Source organism: Rattus rattus, chromosome 13 (genome assembly GCF_011064425.1).
Source record: "Rattus rattus isolate New Zealand chromosome 13, Rrattus_CSIRO_v1, whole genome shotgun sequence".
Taxonomy (NCBI): domain Eukaryota; kingdom Metazoa; phylum Chordata; class Mammalia; order Rodentia; family Muridae; genus Rattus; species Rattus rattus.
In genome coordinates, this window is record NC_046166.1 from 70,419,471 (window position 1) to 70,443,176 (window position 23,706).

At 47.6% G+C, this 23,706-nt stretch overlaps 1 protein-coding gene and 1 pseudogene across 1 annotated transcript; both read left to right on the forward strand.

Moving 5' to 3' along the window:
* The first annotated feature begins 61 nt into the window (after positions 1 to 61).
* On the forward strand, positions 62 to 23,462 carry Dcun1d2 (defective in cullin neddylation 1 domain containing 2). The gene is given in 8 exon segments (XM_032918457.1): positions 62 to 310; positions 6,494 to 6,693; positions 6,695 to 6,708; positions 8,223 to 8,391; positions 13,432 to 13,562; positions 18,151 to 18,233; positions 20,422 to 20,518; positions 21,497 to 23,462. Coding segments are annotated over 8 exon segments (777 nt in total). The 5' UTR covers positions 62 to 307; the 3' UTR covers positions 21,577 to 23,462.
* Positions 4,503 to 4,602, forward strand: LOC116915176 (annotated as a pseudogene).
* Positions 23,463 to 23,706: the final 244 nt, after the last annotated feature.

A 23,706-nucleotide genomic window follows, 5' to 3' on the forward strand; every position in this document is an offset into this window, starting at 1 on the left:
GTTTTGAGAGCCAGCCGGCCAGCCTCCTTCCAGAGGGTGCGTACTCTAAGAGCCACAGAACGGCAACAGATTCCGAGAGAGGTTACGATGTGTCCCAAACGCCGTGCCTCAGAGCTGAAGGGCGCCTTTCAGCACCGCACGCGGAGAGTCGTAAACTGAGCGAATTCCCCAGACCGCTGAAAGAGCATCCGGATACTGAGCCTGCGCAAAGCGCTTGCTGCTAGCAGCGGCTGCGGTCGCCTGCGCAGAGGCAGAGCGGCGTGCGCTTGCGCAGAAAATTGAAGTCGCTTCGGCAGCATTGGGGAGCATGGTAGGTGACTGGCTTTGCGCTTTGCAGGTGCGGGCCAGACCCCTGCGCGGAGGTCACCGCTCCGCGGCGGCTTCAGGATAACTGAACGGAGGGGCGGGCTGTTCTTGTCTGGGTTTTGAGGGAGGGCACCGTTGACTTGGAGAAGCATGGTATGTAGAGGGGTATGAGGAGCCCAGTTGGATCTCCGGGAGGGCAGCGGCGCCGGGTCAGCGGGGTGCTGACCCGACCAGAGGGCGGGACGGGGCAGTGCGACGGGTGACACCTGCCTGCTGGGCGGAGCCGACCCGCGTCTGAGTGGACAGTGACGCCGACTGGGGCGGAGCTGGCGGAGCTTTGAAGCCGTCAGTCCGGGGAGGTTTCTGGAAGAGGTGGAAGGAAGCAATCCGCGGAAGGTGGTGCGCAAGGCTCTGCGGGGTTAGGATGGTTTGCGATCCGCAAAGCTCTCGCTGAGGATAGCCCTAGTTGCCCGCTCTCTTCTGAGATCAGGCTGGGAATCCTAGAGATGGGGAGGGACCGACTGGATGCCGAGGTAGATGAGGGTTTGCCTAGTAGAACCGTGCAAAGACCTGGAGGAGCCCGGACTTCCCGTTCCTTGGATCTCGTGGGTAGCCTCGCTCCGAAAGGCTGCGAGCGGGTGGGAGCCGAGGAAGACAAGTTTTGTCTCTGTCCTGGGAGAGATGGAGTTTGTGAGGGCTGAGGACAGAATCGCGGGAAGGGAAGAAGGGATGGAACGAATACCGACAAGGTCAAAAACGAAAAGATTTGAACCTAGAAATCAATTATGGAGAAGAGCAGCAGAAAGACTCCTCTGACCAGCGGCCAAGCCGTTCACCTATACATGTGAACAGGAACTTCACGTGGGAAGGGAATGTTGGGAGGCTGAAGACTTGGGAGCATTTTGATTTTATGCCCTCACTTCTCGGCTTGCACATGCCAAAGCACAGCCAACCTAAAGTGGGCCACAAATCCATTTGACCAAATGTTTGTCCTATGAGCCCTTTGTAAATTGACCATAAGAGGAAGTATTTTGCTAAGTGTCTCTGGAAGGACATTTTACAGATGCTTTCTAAAATCTTATATAGGAGCACCCTTATGCACACGATAGCATAGAGGGTATGGAACCTTTTCATACCAGTTCCTGCTGTTCAGAAGGTCCACTCGTCCTGTTTTCTGTATTTCTTATTGATTATCACTTGCTGAAACAATTCTAAACAGCTACCATTGTATGTGAGGAGCTGTGTTGAGCTCTGTGGGAGACTATGAAAACTGCTTCTAGCAGCAGACCACTGTAAATTTAGTTTTGAAACATCTGAAATAGATGCAGATAAGTCATTGGAAGTGTTAGGCAGAGAATGCCCTCCCCTCCCCCAAGTAGTTGTCCCTGAAGGAGGTCTGCTAGTCTCTTGGTCGTGTTTTTTTTTTGTTGTTGTTGTTTTTTTGTTTTTTTTTTCTAAATGTAATATTTTATTGCAATTTAATTGACCAAAAGGGTAAAGTAAAATCTGCCGCTCCAGCCTGAAGTGTTGGCTCAGCACTGAAAAGCAATTGCTTGTTTTCCAGAGGATCTGAGTTTCTAGCATCCGGGTCAGGAGAACCAGTGCTCTCTCCTGCAAACACACACACACACACACACACACACACACACACACACACACACACATTGGGGCAAATACACACAAATTACCTAAGTTCTAAAAGGTCCTGTGCACTTTAAACAGAACAGAAACCCCCACCCCCACCCCCATACTTTGGCTTCCTTGACAAGTTGAGCGCTAATGAAAGCCACTGCCCTGAGCAGACCCTGGCATGGATCTCACACCCGAGTACCCACAGGGATGGACCTGGCGTGCTCTCAGTTTTCCTGTAAATTTTTGGTTTGTGAGCCATTTTTCATAAGAACGTTATCACCAGTTCCCACTTCTTCCCATCGAACCCCAGCTCTGTTAACTGTTTTGTTTTTTTTTAAATGCAGAGCAAACACTCATCATGAGGTGGGCATGTAGAGGTCATAAGGCATTTCCGAGGAATCAGTTCTTTCCTTCCCCTCTTGCAGAGGTGTGAAGGCGGAACTCAGTTGTCAAGCTTGTGCAGTGAGCACCCCGAGCTGCTTCGCCAGGCACTTCCCTTTTTGCGGGGGTGTTGGGGAAGACCATAAGGGGTGTGGAGGGTCTCAGTATGTATCCTCGGCTGGCCTGGAACTCACTATGCAGACAGGCTGTCCCCAAACTCAGAGATCGATTCTCCTCTGCCTCCCAAATTCTGGGATTAAAGGCCTTCGCCACCACACCCAGCATCTGTGTAAACGTTGAATCTGTAATGATGCTAGCATCAACTATGTGACCACATTGCCAGATCCTTGCCCTTCCTTCATGGATGTTGTTGCTGCTCATGATGAACCATCACGTTGGTACTCTCCTGAAGTCTGCGATTGGTGGGGGGTATCCTGTACAGATAAGCCGATTTTAATATATTGGAGGGGATCTGATTATTTCCCTGTCTCGACTTCCGCCCACTCTTTAACGAACGTAAAGGTAGTTCAAAACGTCTTCGAGTTACACATCTCACACAGGCTCTTTGTACTAAGTGAAGCTAAGTTGTCATACACTGGGGGAGGCCTGCAGGGAGACTTCAGGAGTTATATAGCTCAGAACCAGGCACCATCCTGTCTTCAGGATGTCTACAGCTTCCTGATGTGTAACTCTCTGTGGTGTTACACTCGTCAAATAGTGTGCTGCTCCAGAGATGTTGCTGATGGGTAGTCGTGGAGGTTCTTGCTTGCTATTTTGAAGTTTTCTTTCGGTGTACAAGTTTATGGTGATTAGTTAGCACAGTCCCAATACTGCTCACCCCCTGACCCCCTTCTAGTTCCAGAACACTTTCACCACCCCAAAGAAAACCATGTACCCGTAAGCACTTCCAAGTTCCTTCTTCCCCTTCAGCCTTGGTATCCACCAACCTACGGATTTGTATATTCTGCACATAGCATATAGCATTTTCTATGCAGTCCGGCCTTTGTGTCTGGCTTATTCCACAGAGCACAGTGTTTCTGGGAGTCACATTGTAGCATTTGTCATAGCTTCATCCCTTTTTATGACTGAATGATATTCTGTATACACCAAAATTAGTTTTAATAACCATAACAGAACTTGTAAATCTAGCAGTAACAGCTATTTCACTGTAAAGATACCTTGTCTGTTCCTAACAGAGGGCCATTTGGGGACTGCAAATTTGTCTTTCTTTTAAGGCTTTTTACATATTTCTAGCTATGCCAGTCTTTCCTCGGGGGAACTGTCAGATTCATAAAAAGATACTGTCTCTATTAGTTGTCAGATGGCAATGGGAGTGTATAAGATCTGTCCTAATTTAACTAAATTTGATCTTACCTAAGAACGTACATTGAATCCTTTGCCTATTCTCCTCTAAAGTCTAGTTTTAAGGGACACCATGTAGAATATATCCCTTCAGAGCCTATATTGGGGCAGCAGAATAGAACCAACACACCAGCAGCTGCTGTGTAATGTTTTATTTGCATGTACATAGTGTCTGAACTGCTGTCTTTACTCTTCAAAGCTGAGCATGTGTGAGAAACTATGGCTGTAGCCTGTGGTGTTCGCTATTCAGGCCTCTGTCTCAGGAACCCCTTGTTTTTTTTTTTTTTTTTTTGGTTCTTTTTTTTTTTTTTGAGCTGGGGCTCAACCCAGGGCCTTATGCTTCCAGGCAAGCGCCTACCACTGAGCTAAATCCCCAGCCCCTCCGTGTATCTTTAATAATTGGAGTTACAGGGTGCTTTTGGGTAATCACACTTATAATCATGGGCATCAGAATTTACCAAGTAAGGTGTGTGTGTGTGTATGAAGTAAATGTATTTTCTAATTTGTAATAGTGGGACCAACTGTCAAGAGCACTTGGCCGCTCTCCTAGAAGACCTGGGATTGATTCCCAGTACCCACCTGGCAGCTTACAACCACCTAGAAGTCCAGTCTTGGAGTATCCAACACCCTCTGCTGGCCTCCAGGATACTGCACACACATGGTGCATAAACATGTAGCTGGCAAAACTGTCATACACATGAAAATAATAAATAAAAGTGTCAAAGAGCTTTTACAAATAGGCAACAGGGAATCATTTTTTTTTTTTTGCCTTACATCTCTGAAAATATCTTACTGTCCAGTATTATAAAAGATAAGCTCTTCTGCTCACTTCAGCAGCACAGACTAAATTAGAAGGATGCAGAGATTAGCTTGGCCCTGTGCGAGGATGGCGTGCAAATTCATGAAATGTTCCCCGTTTTTAAAAGAAGGTATCAACCTTCGCTCGTCCTCTCGTTGTATCACAAATCACGGCGTCCCTGGATGCTTCTCCTGTATACTCCTGAGGAGAGCATGAGACTGGTGCCACATACCTACAATCTTAGGAAGCCTGCTTCCTCATCGGGAGCCCCGAAGGTCTCAGCACCCGGGATCGGCAGTGCCTACTCAAGCAGGATGTCTGCTGGGTCAACAGTGGTGTTTCGACATGAGCATACGTTTGTCTTAGGACTCTGGCACGTGCTCTGTTTGTTGTTGGTTTTTACATATCTACAGGGGACATTGCACACGTCTTATTCCATAAGGGGCTATGAGGACCATTCCCTCAGGGTTGAGGCCAGGAGCGTAGGACTACATGCATCCATTGGTAGACTTTTACATGTTATTACAAGAGCTTTCCCTAACCTCGTCACGTTTCCTTCTTTACTGTAGCAGCTAGGAGGCTCAGGGCCTGCTTTTCATCCCATTGCCAGCTCACGGTATGCATGCCTTTTACCCTGACCCTATTCTTACCGCCTTTCCCCCCTTTATTTCTTCATCCGCATCTTGCTACTCATATGCGTTCCTGTAAGTTAAACTTTATTCAGCATTGCTGTAAATTCTCATCTTGATTTGAACAAGATTAAGTGTGATCCTCTTATGTAAAAATTGTTTCCTTATTATCATATGTAGCTTCTGTCGGGGCTGGTGCTACAGCCCACAGCATGGCACTCCCACGGTGTACACCAGGACCCTGCAGTGACCGCCCCACCCCCAGTACTACCAAATAAATAAAGAGACCTGTGTGTGCTGGACTCCGTTTTGATTTCTAGAACCAAGCCAGTCACTTGTGCTGTTACTCTCGCCGAGTTACTTAGAGAAGTAGCCGACCTAGCGTGGAAGTCTGCAGAGCTATCCCTTGTCACTGTGGACTGCCTTAGCGCCGTACATAGATTGGCGGTTTGTTAGGCATCGCCGACCCACAGCCTCCGCCCTGCCCCTCAGCTCCAACACAGCCTTACTGCTTTCGTTTCGTCATAAGCGCCCTTCGTCAAGCTTACTGGGGCACTTTAGTTACTGTCTCCAGTGTAGTTCTCAGTTACTTCTCGCTTCCATCAGCACGGTTCCGCTTTTAAACTAGGAAAACCTTCAAAACAACCGTGCTTCCAAGGTGTCCGTCTCTCCTGATTTATTAGAGCCTGAACTTAATGGAAGCTTCATGGCTCTGGGGGTGGCCCCCATGACAGCATCAGGCCCCCATGCTGACCGAAGTCCTGATATATATTACTAAAACATTGTGCTCATGTTTTAAAGGGGAAAACTATATACAAATGGAATTGAGTAGATAAAAATAAAGGTTTTTCTTTTCTTGATTTTTTTTCTTATGATGTAGCCCAGGCTAGCCTAGAACTTTCTCTGTAGATGAGGCTGGCCTCTGAAGATCCACAGCTCTGCCTCCATGTGCTAGGATTATGCACCACTGTATATGGCTGGCTTGCTCATTTACTGTTTATTTATGAAGAAGGTCCCCCAGTATATCCCTGGCTAACCCAGAATTCATTGTGTTGGCTCCGGCAGCGCCGCTCCAAGCCTCAGTGCGTTTTCTACCAAATGTCGTTGTCATCTCCAGAAGGCTGCAGTCTTCTGAACTGATGAGGGGAAAGCAGGGGTTTGCTTGCTGTTGTTCCGAAAGCTGAGTCATGCAACTAGAAAAAAATAAGTCAGGTAAAAAATGTGGACGTTAAGAACAGGCTGAGCGGGGTTGTGGATTTAGCCCAGTGGTAGAGCACTTGCCTAGCAAGCGCAAGGCCCTGTTCAGGTCCACAGCTCGGGGGAAGAACAGGCTGAGCAAACACGGCCTCATTGGCTTTCTCACCTTTATTCTCCCACCCCAAAGCATAAACTTAAATCAGCTCAGAAGGACAAGGTCCGCCAGTTCATGGCATGCACTCAGGCTAGTGAGAAGACTGCCATCTACTGCCTGACACAGAATGAGTGGAAACTAGACGAGGCCACGGACAGTTTCTTCCAGAACCCAGAGGCGTTCCACCGAGAGTCTATGAAGAGCAGTGTGGACCAGAAGAAGCTGGAGCAGCTCCAGCAGGTACAAAGGTAAGGGATGGAGGGCGGAGGACGCTGGGGGGGGGCCAAGCGTTCCAGACTCGCCTCCCTGGCGTGTTCGTTCCAGAACCCATCCCCTAGCCAAAAGGTTGGAGATGAGGAGGAAGTCAAAAGATTGGTAACAGGCAGGGGTTGGGGATTTAGCCAGTGGTAGAGCTGCTTGCCCAGGATTGGGTTGGGTCCCCAGCTCTGAAAAAAAGAACCAAAAAAAAAAAAAAAAAAGATTGGTAACAGGCGAGCTCTCACCTGACCCCTGGATCCCTATTTCTCCATACAGTGAGCGCCATGCAGAGGGAACTGCTTTGAGGCTACTGTTTGAGCCGTGCGGTACCTTATTAGCCTTTGTCCCACAGGCATGGTAGGGCTCTGAGGTACAGTAGAGTAGTGGGGCTGAGGAGATGGCGCAGTGAGTAAAGTGCTCGCAGTACAAGCACGAAGACCCGAGTTCAAATCCCCAGCACTCACATAAAAGCCAGCTGTGGACACACACCAGCAACTTCACTCCTAGGAGAGTAGACACAGATGGGTTCCAGAGGCCTACTGGCCAGCTAGCATAGCCAAAGCAGCCAGCTCCGGGTTCAGTGAGAGATCCTAGCTCGAAGAAAACTAAGTTGGTGCAGTTGGAAAGATGGAGAAGAGCACTTGCTGCTCTCACAGAAGACCAGGGTTTGGTTCCCAGAGGAACTGGCTCCTACTGGCAACAGGCATGCTTGTGGTTTAATACATACAGGCAAGACATGTATACATGTAAAATTAAAAAAACATTGAAAATAATAACATGGAGAGAAATGAGGGGAAATGCTTCAGGTTGACTTCTACCCTCTGTGCACGCACACACAGGCATGTGCGTTGACACGCGTGCACCACATAGCACACGTTTCTACCATCATATATGAAAATAACGTGTATAATACTTAGATAACCAAAGGTAAGTATTTTTTGTAGGGCAATCACTATTTGTTTTTTTTTTTTTTTTTCATTTGTATCTTTGAGCCAGTGGAATTCACATATGCTCCATGGTGATGTATTGTGATACACGACAAGATCTATTCTTTTGAGATTTTGCAGAAGTGTCTTCAATACACTTTATTATTTCATTTTTTTGATAGGCAGACTCCGAGTTCTTTCATCTCTAAACTAGACATACGAGGTAGGGAGTATGAATCTCTCAGCTGTTAAATGTGTGTGCATAAGCTAACTGAATCTGAAAAATAATTATTGTCCCACAGGATTAGAGCCGGCAAGTGGGATTACTTAAAAAGAGAGCATCCATGCCTTTTTCTTTCCCTAAAATCCAGAAACCTAGATTTTAAGGACAGAACTGTTTTCTGAATAGATTGTTAATGTTCTATGTCTGTCCCATACTTAGAACATGGCTGCTCGCTGACGGGCGTGGCTGAAATACTTGATGGGCCTGTGTAAGCGCAGTACAATTCTAACAGGGTGTTTGAGGATGGCTCTTCAATGTCGTATGACACCTCCCCCTCCCCCAATCTTAACCACAGACCCACAGGACGAAAACAAGATCGGAATCGATGGGATCCAGCAGTTCTGTGATGACCTGAGTCTGGACCCGGCCAGTATCAGTGTTTTGGTCATAGCATGGAAGTTCAGGGCCGCCACTCAGTGTGAATTTAGCAAGAAGGAGTTTGTGGATGGCATGACAGAGTTGGGGTAAGTAAGTATTCTCAACTTAAACTCTTGAGAAAAATAGTTGGAGCATTTCTTTAACGACTTTTTTTTTTTAAAGCTTTTTTTTTTTAAAAGATTTATTTATTTATTTATTTATTTATTATATGTAAGTACACTGTAGCTATCTTCAGACACACCAGAAGAGGACATCAGATCTCATTACAGATGGTTGTGGGCCACCATGTGGTTGCTGGGATTTGACTGCTGGAAGAGCAGTCAGTGCTCTTAACCACTGAGCCATCTCTCCAACCCTCTTTAACGACTTTTAAATAGTAATTTCATATGCATGTATTTTCTTTGTTATTAAATGCTTGGTCTTCCTTTCATTCTCAGGGTTTTATCTACACCTTTATTTACGTTAATTCTTCTCATTCTATAAATTTAAGAAATGTCTTCCAGTGGGGCTCAGGAGTGGCTCAGTGGTTAAGAGCCTGCAGTGCTCTTGCAGAGGGCGGTGGCTCAGTTCTCAGCAGCCTGCCAGGCTGTCCCAGCTGTGGCTCCAGGGGATCTGACCCCTTCGGCCTCCTCAGGTGTCTGCATACATGTGCATAATATACACATGTGTATGTGCGCGCACACACATGCACACATATAACTTAAATCAGCAAAACTAAAACTCAACATTTGTAAGCAGATTTCTTTCAAGTTTGAATGAACAGTGAACAGCGGAGTAAATTGTCTAACCACTCATTATTCTATACCGAGTGTATAATGTGTCATGTTGCTGCATTAAATACCAGTAAAATATTGTTTTGGTTTTTGTTTCTCTCTTTTACCTACAGAGTTAGGATTAATGACTTAAGATGTTACCCATTTAACAAATGTGGCAGAGGAATAATGAAAACCCCCAACAAAAATACCTTTTTAATTACTAAACTTGTCGACCTGTTCCGGGAGGAGGTGTAAAGGCCTCCTTGCTCCACTTGCTAATGTCCCCGGCACCCTCTTTCACTCTTGATGCTCTGGAATCAATGGTTCTGAGTTGCCGGGAAACCGGAAACCAGTAACGTTGTCTCTGAAGCACACACTTCCATCACTAGTTAAGAAAAGACTCCCTGCAGGCTTGCCTGCAGCCCAGCCTTACCAAGCCATTTGCTCAACTGAGGCTCCCACTCTCAGACACCTTTAGCTTGTGTCGAGTTGGCATGGAAATTGACCAGCACAACAGTGAAGGGAGTGCTGTTGTTAAACATTGTAGAATTCTGCTGAGGAAAGGGGAAAGGGTGAGCAAGTAGTGAAGTTATTTATCTTAGTTAGGATCTCTGTTGGTTCGATAAAACACTGTGACCAAAAGCAGCTTGGGGAGGGTTTATTTCATCATATACTCCCAGGTGATGGGAGAGTTGGGACAGCAACTCAAGCAGGGCAGGAACCTGGAGGCAGAAGCCACGGAGGATGCTGCCCACTGCTCACTCCCCTTGGCTTATTCAGCCTGCTTCTGCTGCTGCTGCTGCTGCTGCTGCTGCTGCTTCTTTCTTCTTCTTCTTCTTCTTCTTCTTCTTCTTCTTCTTCTTCTTCTTCTTCTTCTTCTTCTTCTTCTTCTTCTTCTTCTTCTTCCTCCTCCTCCTCCTCCTCCTCCTCCTCCTCCTCCTCCTCTTCCTCTTCTTCTCCTCTTCCTCTTCTTCTCCTCTTCCTTCTTCTCCTCCCTCCTCCTCCTTCTCCTCCTCCTCCTCCTCCTCCTCCTCCTTCTCCTCCTCCTCCTCCTCCTCCTTCTCCTCCACCATCACCTTCCCAGTAACAGCACCGCCCTTAGTAAGCTGGGCCCTCCCGCATCACACACTTATCAAGACCTTACCCCACAGACTTGCCTACAGGCCATCTTACAAAGGTGTTTTCTCAATTGAGAGTCCCTCTTTCCAAATGACAGGTTTGTCAAGTTGACATGAAATTCGCAAGCACAATGTCCACCCATCCCTAACAGATAGAGCTGGGTAGGCGGGTGGGGTAGTAGTGACAGAATGTAACCTCCTCTAAGCTCTGGCTTTAATTTCCTGCCCCTGAAGATGAGAAGGAGGACCAGCAAGAGGAAAGTACAGAAAGCAGGAGGGTAAATCACCAATGTAGACAGAAGGAATTTAAAGGGGCAGGGGATGAACAGTAATTTAAGCCAGGCATGGTGGCACACACCCTTAATCCAGATCTCTGGAGTTTGAGGCCAGCCTGGTCTATACACGTGGGTTCCAGGCCAGCCCCAGAGCTGTACAGTGAGACCCCCGTCTCAAAAAAACAAAGAACAACCAAACAAACCCCAGTAATTTAACAGAAACTATTAAAAGGAAAACCTGGTAGTCAGCAAAGGCAGCTGCTTGTGCTTTAGAGACATAAAGTCAAGTAACATCACGAGTGGTAGACGTCACTGCAGAACTCTACAGGGAGTTACCACACACAAAGTTTTGCCAGTAAGCTTGACAGCCTGTTTGAATAGAGAAATGGTTTTTAAAATACAGCCTGCTGGAAACTAACACGGAAGGTAGTAGGAAGCAGCGGTGATTCTGTGACACTTAAGCATTTCAACCTGTGTCTTACTTCTCTATCGTTGTATAATATACACCAGGATCAGAGCAACTTATAAAGGGAACCATTTAGTTAGGGGCTTAGAATCAGGGTCAGTGTCCACGAGAGCGGGACAAAGGTGTGGCGGCAGGAACTGCTGGGAGCTCATATCTTAATCAGCGGGTTGGAGGCACAGAGGTGGAGGGAGTGGCCGGTCTGACCCTGAGTGGTGCACTCCTCTAACAAAGCAGACCCACCCCCGCAATCCTTCCCAAGCAGTTCCACTGATTGGGGACCAGGTGTTCAAACACGTGAGCCTACTGGTGACATTCTCATTCATGCACCAGAGTCTATCATTTAATGAAAACTTGGGATGTCTTCACTTAGCAAACTTTTAATGAAGGGAAACCCTAAGTTTTAAACAGCCTCTGCCTTCCTTCATAGAAGGAAGGTGATTACCAAGCTGGGTTAATTTTCATCCCCATCACAGCCTGTGAAAATCAGTTTCTAGAGGATTGTAGTTCTCAGTGTTAAAAGGATTTAACCTCTGGTAAGTAACTTTATGAAAATAACTTTGTAAACATGCAAAAGGGTAAGTTTTAAATTGTCACCAAATCAATAAGATAAAGGAAGGACTTTTTAGATCGTTTGTGCAAAAGAAAACAAACAAAACCCCTAACTCTTCATCATTGTCTTAGTCGGGGTTTCTATTCCTGCACAAACATCATAACCAAGAAGCAAGCTGGGGAGGAAAGGGTTTGTCCAGCTTACACTTCCACATTGCTGTTCATCACCAAAGGAAGTCAGGACTGGAACTCAAGCAGGTCAGGAAGCAGGAGCCGATGCAGAGCCATGGAGGGATGTACTTACTGGCTTGTTCCCCTGGCTTGCTCAGCCTGCTCTCTTATAGAACCCAAGACCACCAGCCTAGGGACGGCACCACCCACAATGGGCCCTCCCCAACTTGATCACTAGTTGAGAAAATGCCTTACAGCTGGGCCTCATGGAGACATTTCCTCAAGGGAGGCTCCTTTCTCCGTGATAACTCCAGCTTGCGTCACGTTGACACACAAAACCAGCCAGTAAAATCATATAAAACATAAACCAAGTAGAAAGACAGGATCTATTCTAGGTGATGGGAAAACTCAGCCTGCCAACAATGCCTGCCATCGGTGTGTCCTTAAGTCATTTATAAACTTATAAACTACGTATGTGTATGTGTATGAAAGGTTCCTGTGACAGAAGGACTCACCGACTAAGCTGTGTCTGCACAGACCACAGGGTGAGCCTCGCACACAGAATGTAGATCCCAAGCCTAGGCACAGAACAGCATTTACATTCACATTTACATCAAACCATCAGGGTGGGAGAGAGACATAGGAAGCCAGAATTGGCCCTGCCTCCCTGGGCCTCCCTGGGCCTCCCTGGGCCTCTCTGGGCCTCCCTGGGCCTCCCTGGGCCTGGTGCCCACTGCCTAGGTGTTACCCTGGATGTGGGTGGTACCTGGTTCACCAACTGTTGGCTGCACGTGTGCCACACCCTATCCTTGGAACATAAGTGTAGCAGTGACAGTAGTCTGGAAGTCTGCGACTGTCTCCAGGTGCTCTGGGTTCCTTAGTTTGACTTCTCTTGGACAGTGCCTGTCAACTGTCCTCCTCTGTTCCCTGTTGGGCAGTTGAGGCAGAAGAGACTGTTTGTTTTCACTCCCTCACATTTTTGCCTTATAGAACAACTAATGTTTTTACTGAGGTGTTTTGGATTTTTTTGTAGAGGACCTCTTTGTCTTGGTTTACTGAGCTCGGGGTGGAGTCCGAAGCCTACATACGATAGGTAAACACCACCACTGAGCTACACCCAGCCCAGGCTGATTACTGCTTCTAAGGGTGATTGATTACCTTTTTGGAGGATAATCTATTTTTAAAACAATACAGCCGGGGCACACCTTTAACCCCAGCTCTTGGAATGCACAGGAAGGTGGATCTCTCTGAGTTCTGGTCTATACAGTTCCAGAACAGCCAGAAGTACATAGAGAGACTCCAGTTCAAAAAAAAAAAAAAAAGTAAAAGTAAAAAGACCAGGTTTTATAACTCCTGGCTACTTGAAACTGAACTTGCGACAATGGAGAGGCCCCCGAGTGCTTATGCAATAAGGCTTCTTTCTCTCATATTGTACCACAGCACCGGCAGTGGCCCAGGCCTGTGGTCGGTGCATAAACACAGACTCCATCTTGTCACTGAGCCACCTCACTTGGCCTCACTTGGCCTCACATGGACAGAGTTACAGAGTAAGCCATTGGCTGTGCGTGCTGACGGTGTGAAAGGAACAGTGACCTTGTTTTTACTGACTTAATAGCACATGGCCTTCCTCTCACACAGTCCGCATGCACAGCCAATGGCTTGTGTGCTTCCACAGCTCTGTAGCTATAAGACCTCCCCAGCCTTTGCCAGGGGACCTGGGAGCCGAGCCGTGTCAATGAAGAGGGAATGCGGGAAGGCGGATCACAGGTAATGAGCCTCCCTCTCCTTGCAGGTGTGATAGCACAGAGAGGCTGAAGGCTCTTCTCCCCAAACTGGAGCAAGAGCTTAAGGACTCAGCCAAGTTCAAGGACTTTTACCAGTTTACCTTCACCTTCGCCAAGAACCCCGGGCAGAAGGGCTTAGGTGAGTACCACCTCCCGGTTCTGGTTTCGGGGTGTCAGATCTGAGTTATGTCGTCCGAGGGACAAAACCAGTGTGGTTCCAGCACACACAGCTGTGGTGACACAGTCTCTGTCCTTGGTTTCTTTCTTCTACCCATTCTCCATGTGACTGGAAATACCAATTGATAATGGCTTCGAAATTCAGATCCTTAGACTACGGACTAGTTTATGTTTCATGCTGTCGATCAGAGTTGACAGTGGGACCTGTTCTCTGCATGGTGATTTTGCCAGCCATGCCTTGGAACAGCTCTGCCGTATGCCGGGCTGCATCACAACTCCTTGCGGGGTTGTGCAATCCCACAATATAGGTGCTTTACTACATATGTACACGTCGGAGAAAATTTCAGCTTGAGACTTTGATTTGGGGGGGCGGTTATTTAGTTTCGAGTCTGAGTAGCGGCTTACTTCCGGCTCATTTCTTCCTGTGCACACTATCAACTGTGTATCCCCGTGGTCTTTGTCATCCCCCCTTCTCCTTTAGCATGGTACAGGTCCCGAGAGTTCTCTTCCCGCACTTGCCGAAGCAGTCCTTGGGGGTGGTGGGGTTGCTTTCTGTGTCTTGTCCGTTTTCTCTGGTGTCAGTGTTTCAATGCTGGTGTACTGGGCCACAGCGCAGCCTCCCTCTCCTCCAGGCCGATCTGCCTATGGAATGGCCGTTTCCCCTCTGAGATCATAGCACCTCTTCAGTCAGAGTGAGGGCTTCGGGAGCCACAGACAGGACAGCCTTCATGGCTACATTTAGAAACTTGTCTGAATAGATCCACTGGGATCTCATTTCAGGAGGCGGAAATGTCACCACTTCCCGTCAGAGAGCTGCTGGGAGGACCCTCAGGTATTGACCCCTACTCAAAAGATGCCAGGGTTAGGGGAGAGCTGTGGCGGCGGATTGCAGTCTCAGCCCGCCCTCAGCTTTAGCTCCCATCTCCAGCACTGAAACCAAGAGAGGTGCGGGTAACAAACCACCCCACGCCCGTGGGTCAGGCTTGGCCAGAGGTGAATGAGCAAACGTTGGGGACCTTGTCACTGCAGGCCCTGGTCCCTGTGCCTACGTATACACCACAGAGGAGAGCAGCAAGGCCTGTGTGCCGTGGGAAGGAAGGAAGGAGGGGCAGGCTTCCTGTCCTCTGCCCTTTTTATTTCTCAGTGGTTTTGAGATTTATGCACGTTTGTCTCGTGTGTCTGGGTGATTTGCCTGTGTGGATGTCTGTGGAAGAAACCACTTATGTTCACTGATACTCTACAATCTTAGCGGATCCTTCTATTTAATGAAGTGAGATATCTTTGCAAGCTAGCATTTCCTTTAACTTCTAAGAGTTTAATTTGTCTTACAATGCGTTATAACTTGAAAATATAGAAGTCTTAGGGATGCCTTACAGGTCCCCGTGTTCTATTTCCTGCACAGTAACAGTTTCAGTGCCTTCGAGAATGTCAACAAACACAGATACAGAACACACTGAGGCAGAAGTGGGCTCATTTCTGTGAGTTTGAGGCCAACCTGATCAAGTTCCAGGCCAGCCAGAGCTGTATAGTGAGACCCTGCCTCAAAAAATTTTTTTTAAATTAAAAAAAAAAGAAATAGATTCTTATTGCTTACCACAGACATACTGCTTGGGTTAGTTATCACGCATAACAAGAGCTCCTAGTCGTTGGGTCAAGGACTCCATTGGACAGCCCCTCTGATGAACATTCTCGAAGGGCATTCCAGCTAATGGCTGGGCTGGGTAGATTTTACTTTCTGTGTCCCACACCTGGGCTTTTTCTAACAGAAGGGACCCACTCGTATATAAGCACGACCACTCAGTGTGTTCATGTTTCATAGGAACGTTAGTTCCCTAGCATTTTTGAAGATGTTATAAATTAGACTCTAAAATCATTGCCCACTTTAAACTTATAGAATTAAGGCTGAGGATTGTAATTTGCTTGTAGTATGTTTGCCTAGCATGCATTAGACAATAGACGTGATTACCAGCATCACGAAAAAAAAAGGAAAATATGATGAAATATATTTTGTATTTGTGAATAGTTTACCATAAGGGTAAGAAGATACAGGCCTGATATAGTTAATCTCCACTTTATAAATCTCCATATCCTCAGGTAGCAGAATTGGCCAGTGACGTCTACCACAAATTTAATGATTCCTTTACTGAGGACTAAGGGCTGTCTTTTATTTCTGAGAACGCTATTGTCTACTGGAATCGATCGCCAGAAAGCTAAAAGTTACTGAGTTTGTTTCTCTTATCCAAGGAGAGTTTTTGAGGGTCCTCTCAAAAGAATGAATCGCCTTATGGCTGCAAATTAAATTAAAAACAGAACGGTCAATTCAGTCCGTCCAGTGTTTGTCTGCTAAGGAATTGGCACAGCAGAGACAGGCAGGCGTGGCCCTGTGTTTCCTAGAAGAGGCAGCAGAGAGCCTCACTCTCTTCCTCCCTGTGTCTGTGTCTGTGAATGCCAGGGTCATGTTGTGTACACGATTGGTGGTTTTGAGACAGGGTTCTTCAGTCACCCACACTGGGCGCATAGTCCTGGTCTCTCTGGCGTTGACCCGGTTGCAGTGTTTTTATATAGGGACATTCTTTATTCTGCGCCTAGTGGACTGTTCACCTAAGCAAGGGAGTAATCAAACTCTTCTGGACACAAATGTGTGTGTGCACACATGCATGCATGTGCACCCATGTGCCTGCTCCTGGGATCACTCTCAGAGCCTTACACACGCCTCAGCTTGGTTCCTTGGTTTAACACAGACTTAAGTGTAGTCATATGGGCCACCGGTGAGTCAGCTGCCTTCGAGGCTCTCAATTTTCGAGGAAATGAAGTCTTATACTAATTTTTTTTTCTTTCTGAATAGAGTACGCTACTTGTCCTGTGGAGCGTCCCATTCTGACTAGCCTCGCCTTCTAGCATTTTCTTAATGGACTTTTTGTTTTTTAGACGTTCTTAGAAAGAAACTGATGCTAAAACATTCTCACACCAAGGTAACTGTGGCCCCGGCTTCAGTCCCGAGTCCCACTGTTTGGCAATTTTGTAGTCATTGTTTTCCAAATGCCCGAGCTCACTTGGATAATGTGACATCTTTATGTAGGAATATTAAGTGTTGGAAACATTTACCTCCAGTCACATAACCCGTGCACATTCAGCTAAGGGACTTTATACGAAGGGTTCTAGGATGAAAGCTAACCCAGACGCAGCAGGATTGTGAAGTGTGCTGTAAGACTTTGAAGACTTTCCTCTCCTTTCCTCCTCGCCCCGGCTGCCTCATCTCCCACTGTGAACGCTTTACATCACTGACATGAGTTGAATATAGATCTCACTTAATGTCCTTCCCAAGGGCAGGATGTAGACTTAGAAGCAGGGCAAGACTTAGCCTCACACCGCGGGTCCCATAGATGAGGCCTAGCAAGCCCTTCCTATGTCGTTTCTCGGACCTCTCCATCCTGTCCTTCCTTCCTGAGGAGACTCCAGCAGGCTTAGGTCAGCTCAGGCCTGCAGCACACACGCCCCGTAAGCCCACAGCGAGTAAGAGTCCTCTATCCAGTGTTGTTGCCGCCCGTTCATTTATCTCTAGTTTACTAGCATTGGTGATGATCAGCCTGGATGTCTCAGACTAGAACATGGACATTAATACCTGTCCAAGTGGGATCACACCAGATTCAGAGCAGAGTCTAGACAAGTGCTTCATTGTGCATTTTGTGTTTAAACTACTCTGTTCCCTTGATAGAGTTGTCAGTCTGCTTTTCACAGTCTGACAGACACACATAAATGTAAGTAGGAGACTGAACATGGCTATCGTTTTATCACCTATGATGAGCTTAATGATAGAGACTTGCTGTGTCTTCATAATGCTATACCTTAGCATAGAAAAAGAAGTCCTTAAAAATGTTAACTGAGCAGAGAGTACACTGCTACTCTAGAAAGGTCTGACCGGAGATGCCGTTCCAGTGCCTCCTTGAAACCCAGAGTTCATTTTCCATTAAACACGCACCATTAAAACAACCCTCACAGCATAGATTTGTTTAAGAAGGAAGAAGTCACTGCTTTCTAGTTGAGGGAGAGGATGTTGGCTTTGACTGAGAAACAACCTAAACTTTTTTAAAATATCTTCGTGGTAGTGAAAAAGGTTTTCTCTGTGTAGAACTTTGTCTTCACTGTGCAGTGAGGAATTCAGAGTCCTCAGACAGTCCAGTTTGCTGTGATCCGATGGTTCTGAGACATAAGCCCTAGCTGGATCAGACATACGGTTAGGTCTGATGCACGTGGGACGCAAGGCTCTAAAACTGGCTAGTTGGGGACGACTACTTGCATGTCCATTAAATAATCCACAAGTGCTCCGTAAGAAATTCCTTCAGACTCATAAAATTGGGTTCCATGCCATTTCCAGAAACCCTTGTGACTCTCGCAATCGGCCCTCTTGTGACTGCGGGGGAGGATTGCCACACAGTTATTTCTATCCCAAAGGAAAAAAGACTGGGATTTATTAATCACCCTCCCTTTTTCTCTCTCTCTCTACCCTCCCCCTCCCCCTTCTCCCCTCACCCTCCATTTCTCTCTGCCAGATTTAGAAATGGCTGTTGCATATTGGAAGTTAGTATTGTCTGGAAGGTTTAAATTTTTAGATCTTTGGAACACATTTCTGCTGGTAAGTGACTGTTTCTTACCTTTTGTGCCCAACCAAGAGGAAGTTTTTCTTATTTAAAATGCTAAGACTTAGGCTCTGCATGTAAACATTACACATGTTTAATCCCAGCAAAGGCAGGATTAATCTCAGGAGGACAAGGCAGGCAAATCTCCATGAGTTCAAGGCCAGCCAGCGGGACATAGTGAGACTCTTATCTCAAAAACCAAAATAAGTAAATAGTAAGTAAACAGCTAAGACTGAACACCGCCATCTGGCTAAAGCTGAGCACAGAGGCATCAGGTGTCAGGCAGGGGGCTGCACAGCTTAGCCGCTCAGAGCTGCAGCAGACAGAGCTGCTCCGAAGCTGTGCTCCAGCAACTACTTTTCCATACTGCTGCTTGTCAGTCAGCTGTAAATCTCAGCAGCCCCTATCCTGCCATCTCCCCTGAGGACTTCCGAACACAGTACCAAGGAACTTCAAATCCACCAAGTACCGGAACGTGTGGACTGGATCCTGTCCTGAGGTGCCCTGCCACCATGTGTCTGCAATCTGACACTATTTGAACATGTGTCCTGCCATGCACAGCTGGACAGGATGCTTTAGCAGGCGCTGTGGCCATGCTGGACCCTGTGTTGTAGGGACAGCCAGTTCAGCCATGAGCTCTCTGGAGTGGAGTGTGCAAGAACGTCTTGGATCCACAAACGACATTCCTGGTGACGGCAAGGGTGTCACCCAGACCTTCATGTCATCTGGACAGTGAAAGAAGGCCATGCTAACCACAGCACATCTGGTGGCCTGCCTGGGTCCCCAGCCAGCTTGCACTCAGCCCTGCCATGGGCAAGAGGGCTAGCACTGGCTTCGTGTCCAGGGCCTCATTCCTCCATGTGTCGCGTCACCTCCGTGATGCTCCGCGACATTCCATGATGGCGCAGTACCCAGTTCCTCCTCTTCTGGTTTTGTGACACCAGGGATGGAACCCCTGGCATCACACATGCTAGGCGAGTGCTCTGAGTCTGAGCTACAACCCAGCTCAGTTTGTCTGACTTGAGAGTTCAGGCAGGTCTACACCTGGGATCTTCCGGCCCGGCCTAGCTACTGCCCGTTCCACCCGTTCTCATCTTGCTTAACACCAAATCAGAGACGTTCTCCAGAGAGCTCCACAGCCACATGTCTAGAAATGGGGAGGTGCGGCCCGCCCACCTGCCCCGCCACTCCACATCCTGGAGCCGGCAGAGCGCTAGAGCAGAAGCGGCACCCCTGATTGGAGGACTGATTGATCATGAGACTGTTTACCCAGAGCACAGAGCAGGACAGCCGATCTTGGTCAGACCGCATGTGGGCTCTGGTCAGACCAGGAAGGACAGACTCTAGAGACAACTGACATATAGCAATTGGTATTTTAATATACTATATGAAGTTCTCTAAGAATAAATTAAATAAGTAGGCTTCCCCAAAAAAAGAAAGATTTAAGACAAGGGCTGCCAAGATGGCTCAGCAGATAAGGGTGCCTGCCACCAAGTCTGAGGACCATGGTCTGATCCCCAGCCCCACACAGCAGGAGGGAACTGACCCCTGACCTATACACATACAAGGAAAGAGATAAATGTGATAAGAGTGTTGAGGTAGACTGCATTACACGTGTGCATTGGCATGTAACGGCTGGCGTGACAGTGCTGTTCGAGTTGATGTGTGCTCTGCTCTGCAGGCAGTAAGGGGAGAGGCAGCTGAGACGGGAGCCCTGGAGGCCCAGCTTCGCCTCAGAACTGCCTCTCTGTGGTAGAGACATTGTATCAGTCTCCATGCTTCTGATACAACTAGAATATGAAGTAACATTTTTTTTTTTAGGTAATTATCCCACCTAAGAAACACTGGAAGCATAGCTGAGGAAGTGAGACAAGGGCTTCCATAGTATCCCACCTGACTTCCTCACAGTTCTGTTCAGGAAGTGGGGAGGGCGAAGACGTTCAGAGATGCACAGTTTCCAGTTTAAAGTGTGTTCAAATGCAGCAGTACCCTTCATCCGGACATCCGGCACCTAGCGCATACTGTTGATGAACAGACTGTTTACCCTTCCTTGTGATGGTTTTGCGTTTGTGCCCATCACGCTCAGGAGAACCACTTACTAACTCAGCACGCCCCAACCACTGTAGTACCTGAGACCTAAGATCTGAACCTTAACCTGGTGGCTGTTTTTCTCTTATGTATTAGGAGCATCACAAAAGATCAATTCCAAGGGACACTTGGAACCTTCTCCTAGATTTTGGAAACATGATTGCAGACGATTTGTCTAACTACGATGAAGAAGGTACTAGAAGTCGTAGGATTCCACAGGGTTACCAGAGACGCTCCCTGACTAGCCCCAGAGCGAGGGGCAGACACTGACCCGGAAGGGCTGCCCACCCACAGGAACAAGCTCAGTGGACCGGCTCACGGCCTCGTCGGCCCCTATAGCCACATAAAACATGGTTTGCAGATGCTATCCTAAGCCTGGACGTATTCCCCCAATGCCAGAGAACCTCACATCAGACAGTTGAGACCCTCCCATGCAGTAGCACTGCTCCCCGGGAGAGGGGCCTGGTCTAGGTGGCTGGTTCCCCTCCAGTGTAGTGTGGCCTCCGTCTAGGACATCCTATTCCTCATGGCTGTGGGCAGTGCCTGCCGCTAACAGCATTCAACTCACACCCTGCCCCTCATCTCGATGTCCTCTCTGCTCACAACAAGTGCCCAACGAAAGCTTGCGTACGCTTGTGGAAAGGAAGGTAGTTAATATAGACAGCTCGGTTTTCAGGAGCCATAACTGTCTGTGGTAAAATTAACTGCTCTGCCGGAAGACAGCTAGCACGAGAGGCAGTGAGTGCCGGTGCAGTGGAGGGGCCGTGAGCCTCGGTATTCTGCCCTGGATAGATTTGGGAGGCTCTGGTAAGGAGTCAGAGAAAGAATGACTTGGGATTAATGCTCCTTGGCCCTTAGGAAGCAGTGGGCCCGTTCATTAACATTCCCAGCCGCAGAGTCTAACTAACTGACTATAGATTGGCCGAGGCCTGAGAAGCCACCGTGTAGGCTTGGCCAGTGAATGTCGTCTCAAGGACATTAAACCCACCACTCACTCACTCACCCTGCTTCCTGGAGCGGAAGTGACTTCACCGAGTCGTGCGATCAGACGCAAGTTGCATAAGCCTCAGATTCCTTTGTTTCTTTAGATGTTAGAATTGGGGAAAGAATATTTTCAACATAAAAATACTGGCATAAGACTTATTTTAAAAATCTGTTTGTTTTCCCTCAGGAGCATGGCCTGTCCTTATAGATGACTTTGTAGAATATGCGCGGCCAGTAGTCACAGGAGGGAGACGCGGCCCTCTCTAGACGGAAACACCAGAGACGCCAGACGGAGGGCATGTCCTGGAGGAGACGGCCGCGTGGGTTGCTGTGTGCATTTGTCGCTGACCTCAGAGTCTTCCTCGTCCATTCATGAAGCAAATCCTCACTCTACTTAAAGGCTGCAGTGGCTGACGCGCAGACACGAAGAAGCTCCTCGGGGCGTGAGGGACATCGGCAAAGCTATTGCTTTAGGAGACGCCTGCATGACTTGTCTTTACAGAGAGCGACACAGACCCTGTTTGCAGGGCTGAAAGCATGTTGTTCAGTTGATGACGTTAAGGTGAGCACCAGCCGTCTCCAAACTGGAATCATGTTACAGTTATGCTTCAAAGTAGCATCCGTGTCCCCAGAATGATGTGTCTTTTATACAAGCCCAAGCCTCTTGAAGATGGCCTTGTCAGAGAGCCCACTGCTTTTAATCTTGGTATTCAAGATGGATAGTTTTAAATCATCAAATCTCTAGATTTACTAGATGTCTTGCTTTCGTTTTCTCTAGAAGATACCGTTGCAGTTTGCACGGGGTGGGGGGGGCACAGGACGCAATCCAGCAGGTTCATATCAAACTGTTTACAAGCCGGTAGGCCTGGTTCACTTCTACTGAGGTTACTACTATTAGGCCTGGATGCTGCCTCCTGAGAAGTTTCTTATTTTTTTAATATATTTTATATTTAAAAGGATGTTTTCCATGAGAAACACTTCTTTTTGAGTGATGAATTAGACTTACAAATCATTTGCACCAGTTCCCGTCACCTGTCTATGATGTCTTCAGTGCCCAGTGTCCAGCCCTTCGAAAGCCATATGCATTTGGAAGCAAACATACGTCATCTAGAAAGAATCCACACCCAAAGCCCTGTCTCACTTGTCTGCACCTGGGATTGTACCGTGTCACTGTGCCGTGTCACCATCTGCTTTTCCGGTGTTTATCTGGTCAACGTGCACTCATACACACGGACACGGGGGGCCTGGATACTACATGCTCATCTGGTGTCAAGCTTCGAATATCACTGTGCTGACCCTACCTCACACTCGCCAAGACTCGGTGTCACAAGCGTGCCTTGCTGCCCAGCCTCCAACATGGCCGTGCTGGGCCCCCATCAGGACAGGGGACTGGTCAATGTCAGTACACAGAAAGCGCGTCCCAAATGTGCTCTTGGGCAGCTCTGGTAACGGGCCATGCTCCTGTGCAGGAAACAGCTCTGAGGCATGCGTGCCCTACGAGATGGACTGTTGCTAGTGAACAGGAAGCCAGTCTCCACAAAGCCAACCCCTCAATGTGTGAGATGACATCACTAGTGGCCTGTCAACGCAGGTCTCTAGAAGGACAACCGGGACATCTTTGAGAGCATCCATAACCAAACTGGCTTAGTGAAAACCTGGAAAACAGCCTTCTCCCAGGCTTTGTGGGTTCCTGACTCGTAGTTAACTTCTGTTCAGAGAAGTTTACAGATACACAAGTAGCTAAAATCCGAAGGTCTGCAATACGTTCTTATTTTTAAGATTTAACATTCTTCAGGGAAAGGACCAGTGATACGATTCAGCAGGTTCAGGCACGTGCTGCCCAGCCTGACAGACTGAGTTCAGTCCCTGGGAACCACACGGTGGAGGGGAGTCCTCTGACCTCCACACATGTGCCGTGAAATGCATGTACCCCACACACACGTGTACTCACACAATCAAACAAACAGACATACATACATACATAACTTTAAGGTATTAAATTCTGTGGGATTGCCAGTAGGCCGTGACATACTAGTCATTGATAAAGGCTTCGCAAAGACTCGTGCTTTCTGTTCTATTATTTATACTCGAATTGTGCATGTTACAGAAGTGCTGAGAACTTCAGACATAGTGAATAAAATACTTTCCCCAGTGTTGTGATGCCCTTCATTTTTTTTTTAAGATTTATTTGTTATGTATACAGCATTCTGCCTGCATGTACACCTATACACCAGAAGAGGGCACCAGATCTCATTACAGATGGTTGTGAGCCACCATGTGGTTGCTGGGAATTGAACTCAGGACCTCTGGAAGAGCAGTCAGTGCTCTTAATCTCTGAGCCATCTCTCTAGTACCAATGCCCTTCATTCTTGGTTGCACAAATGCCTACCTGTGCAC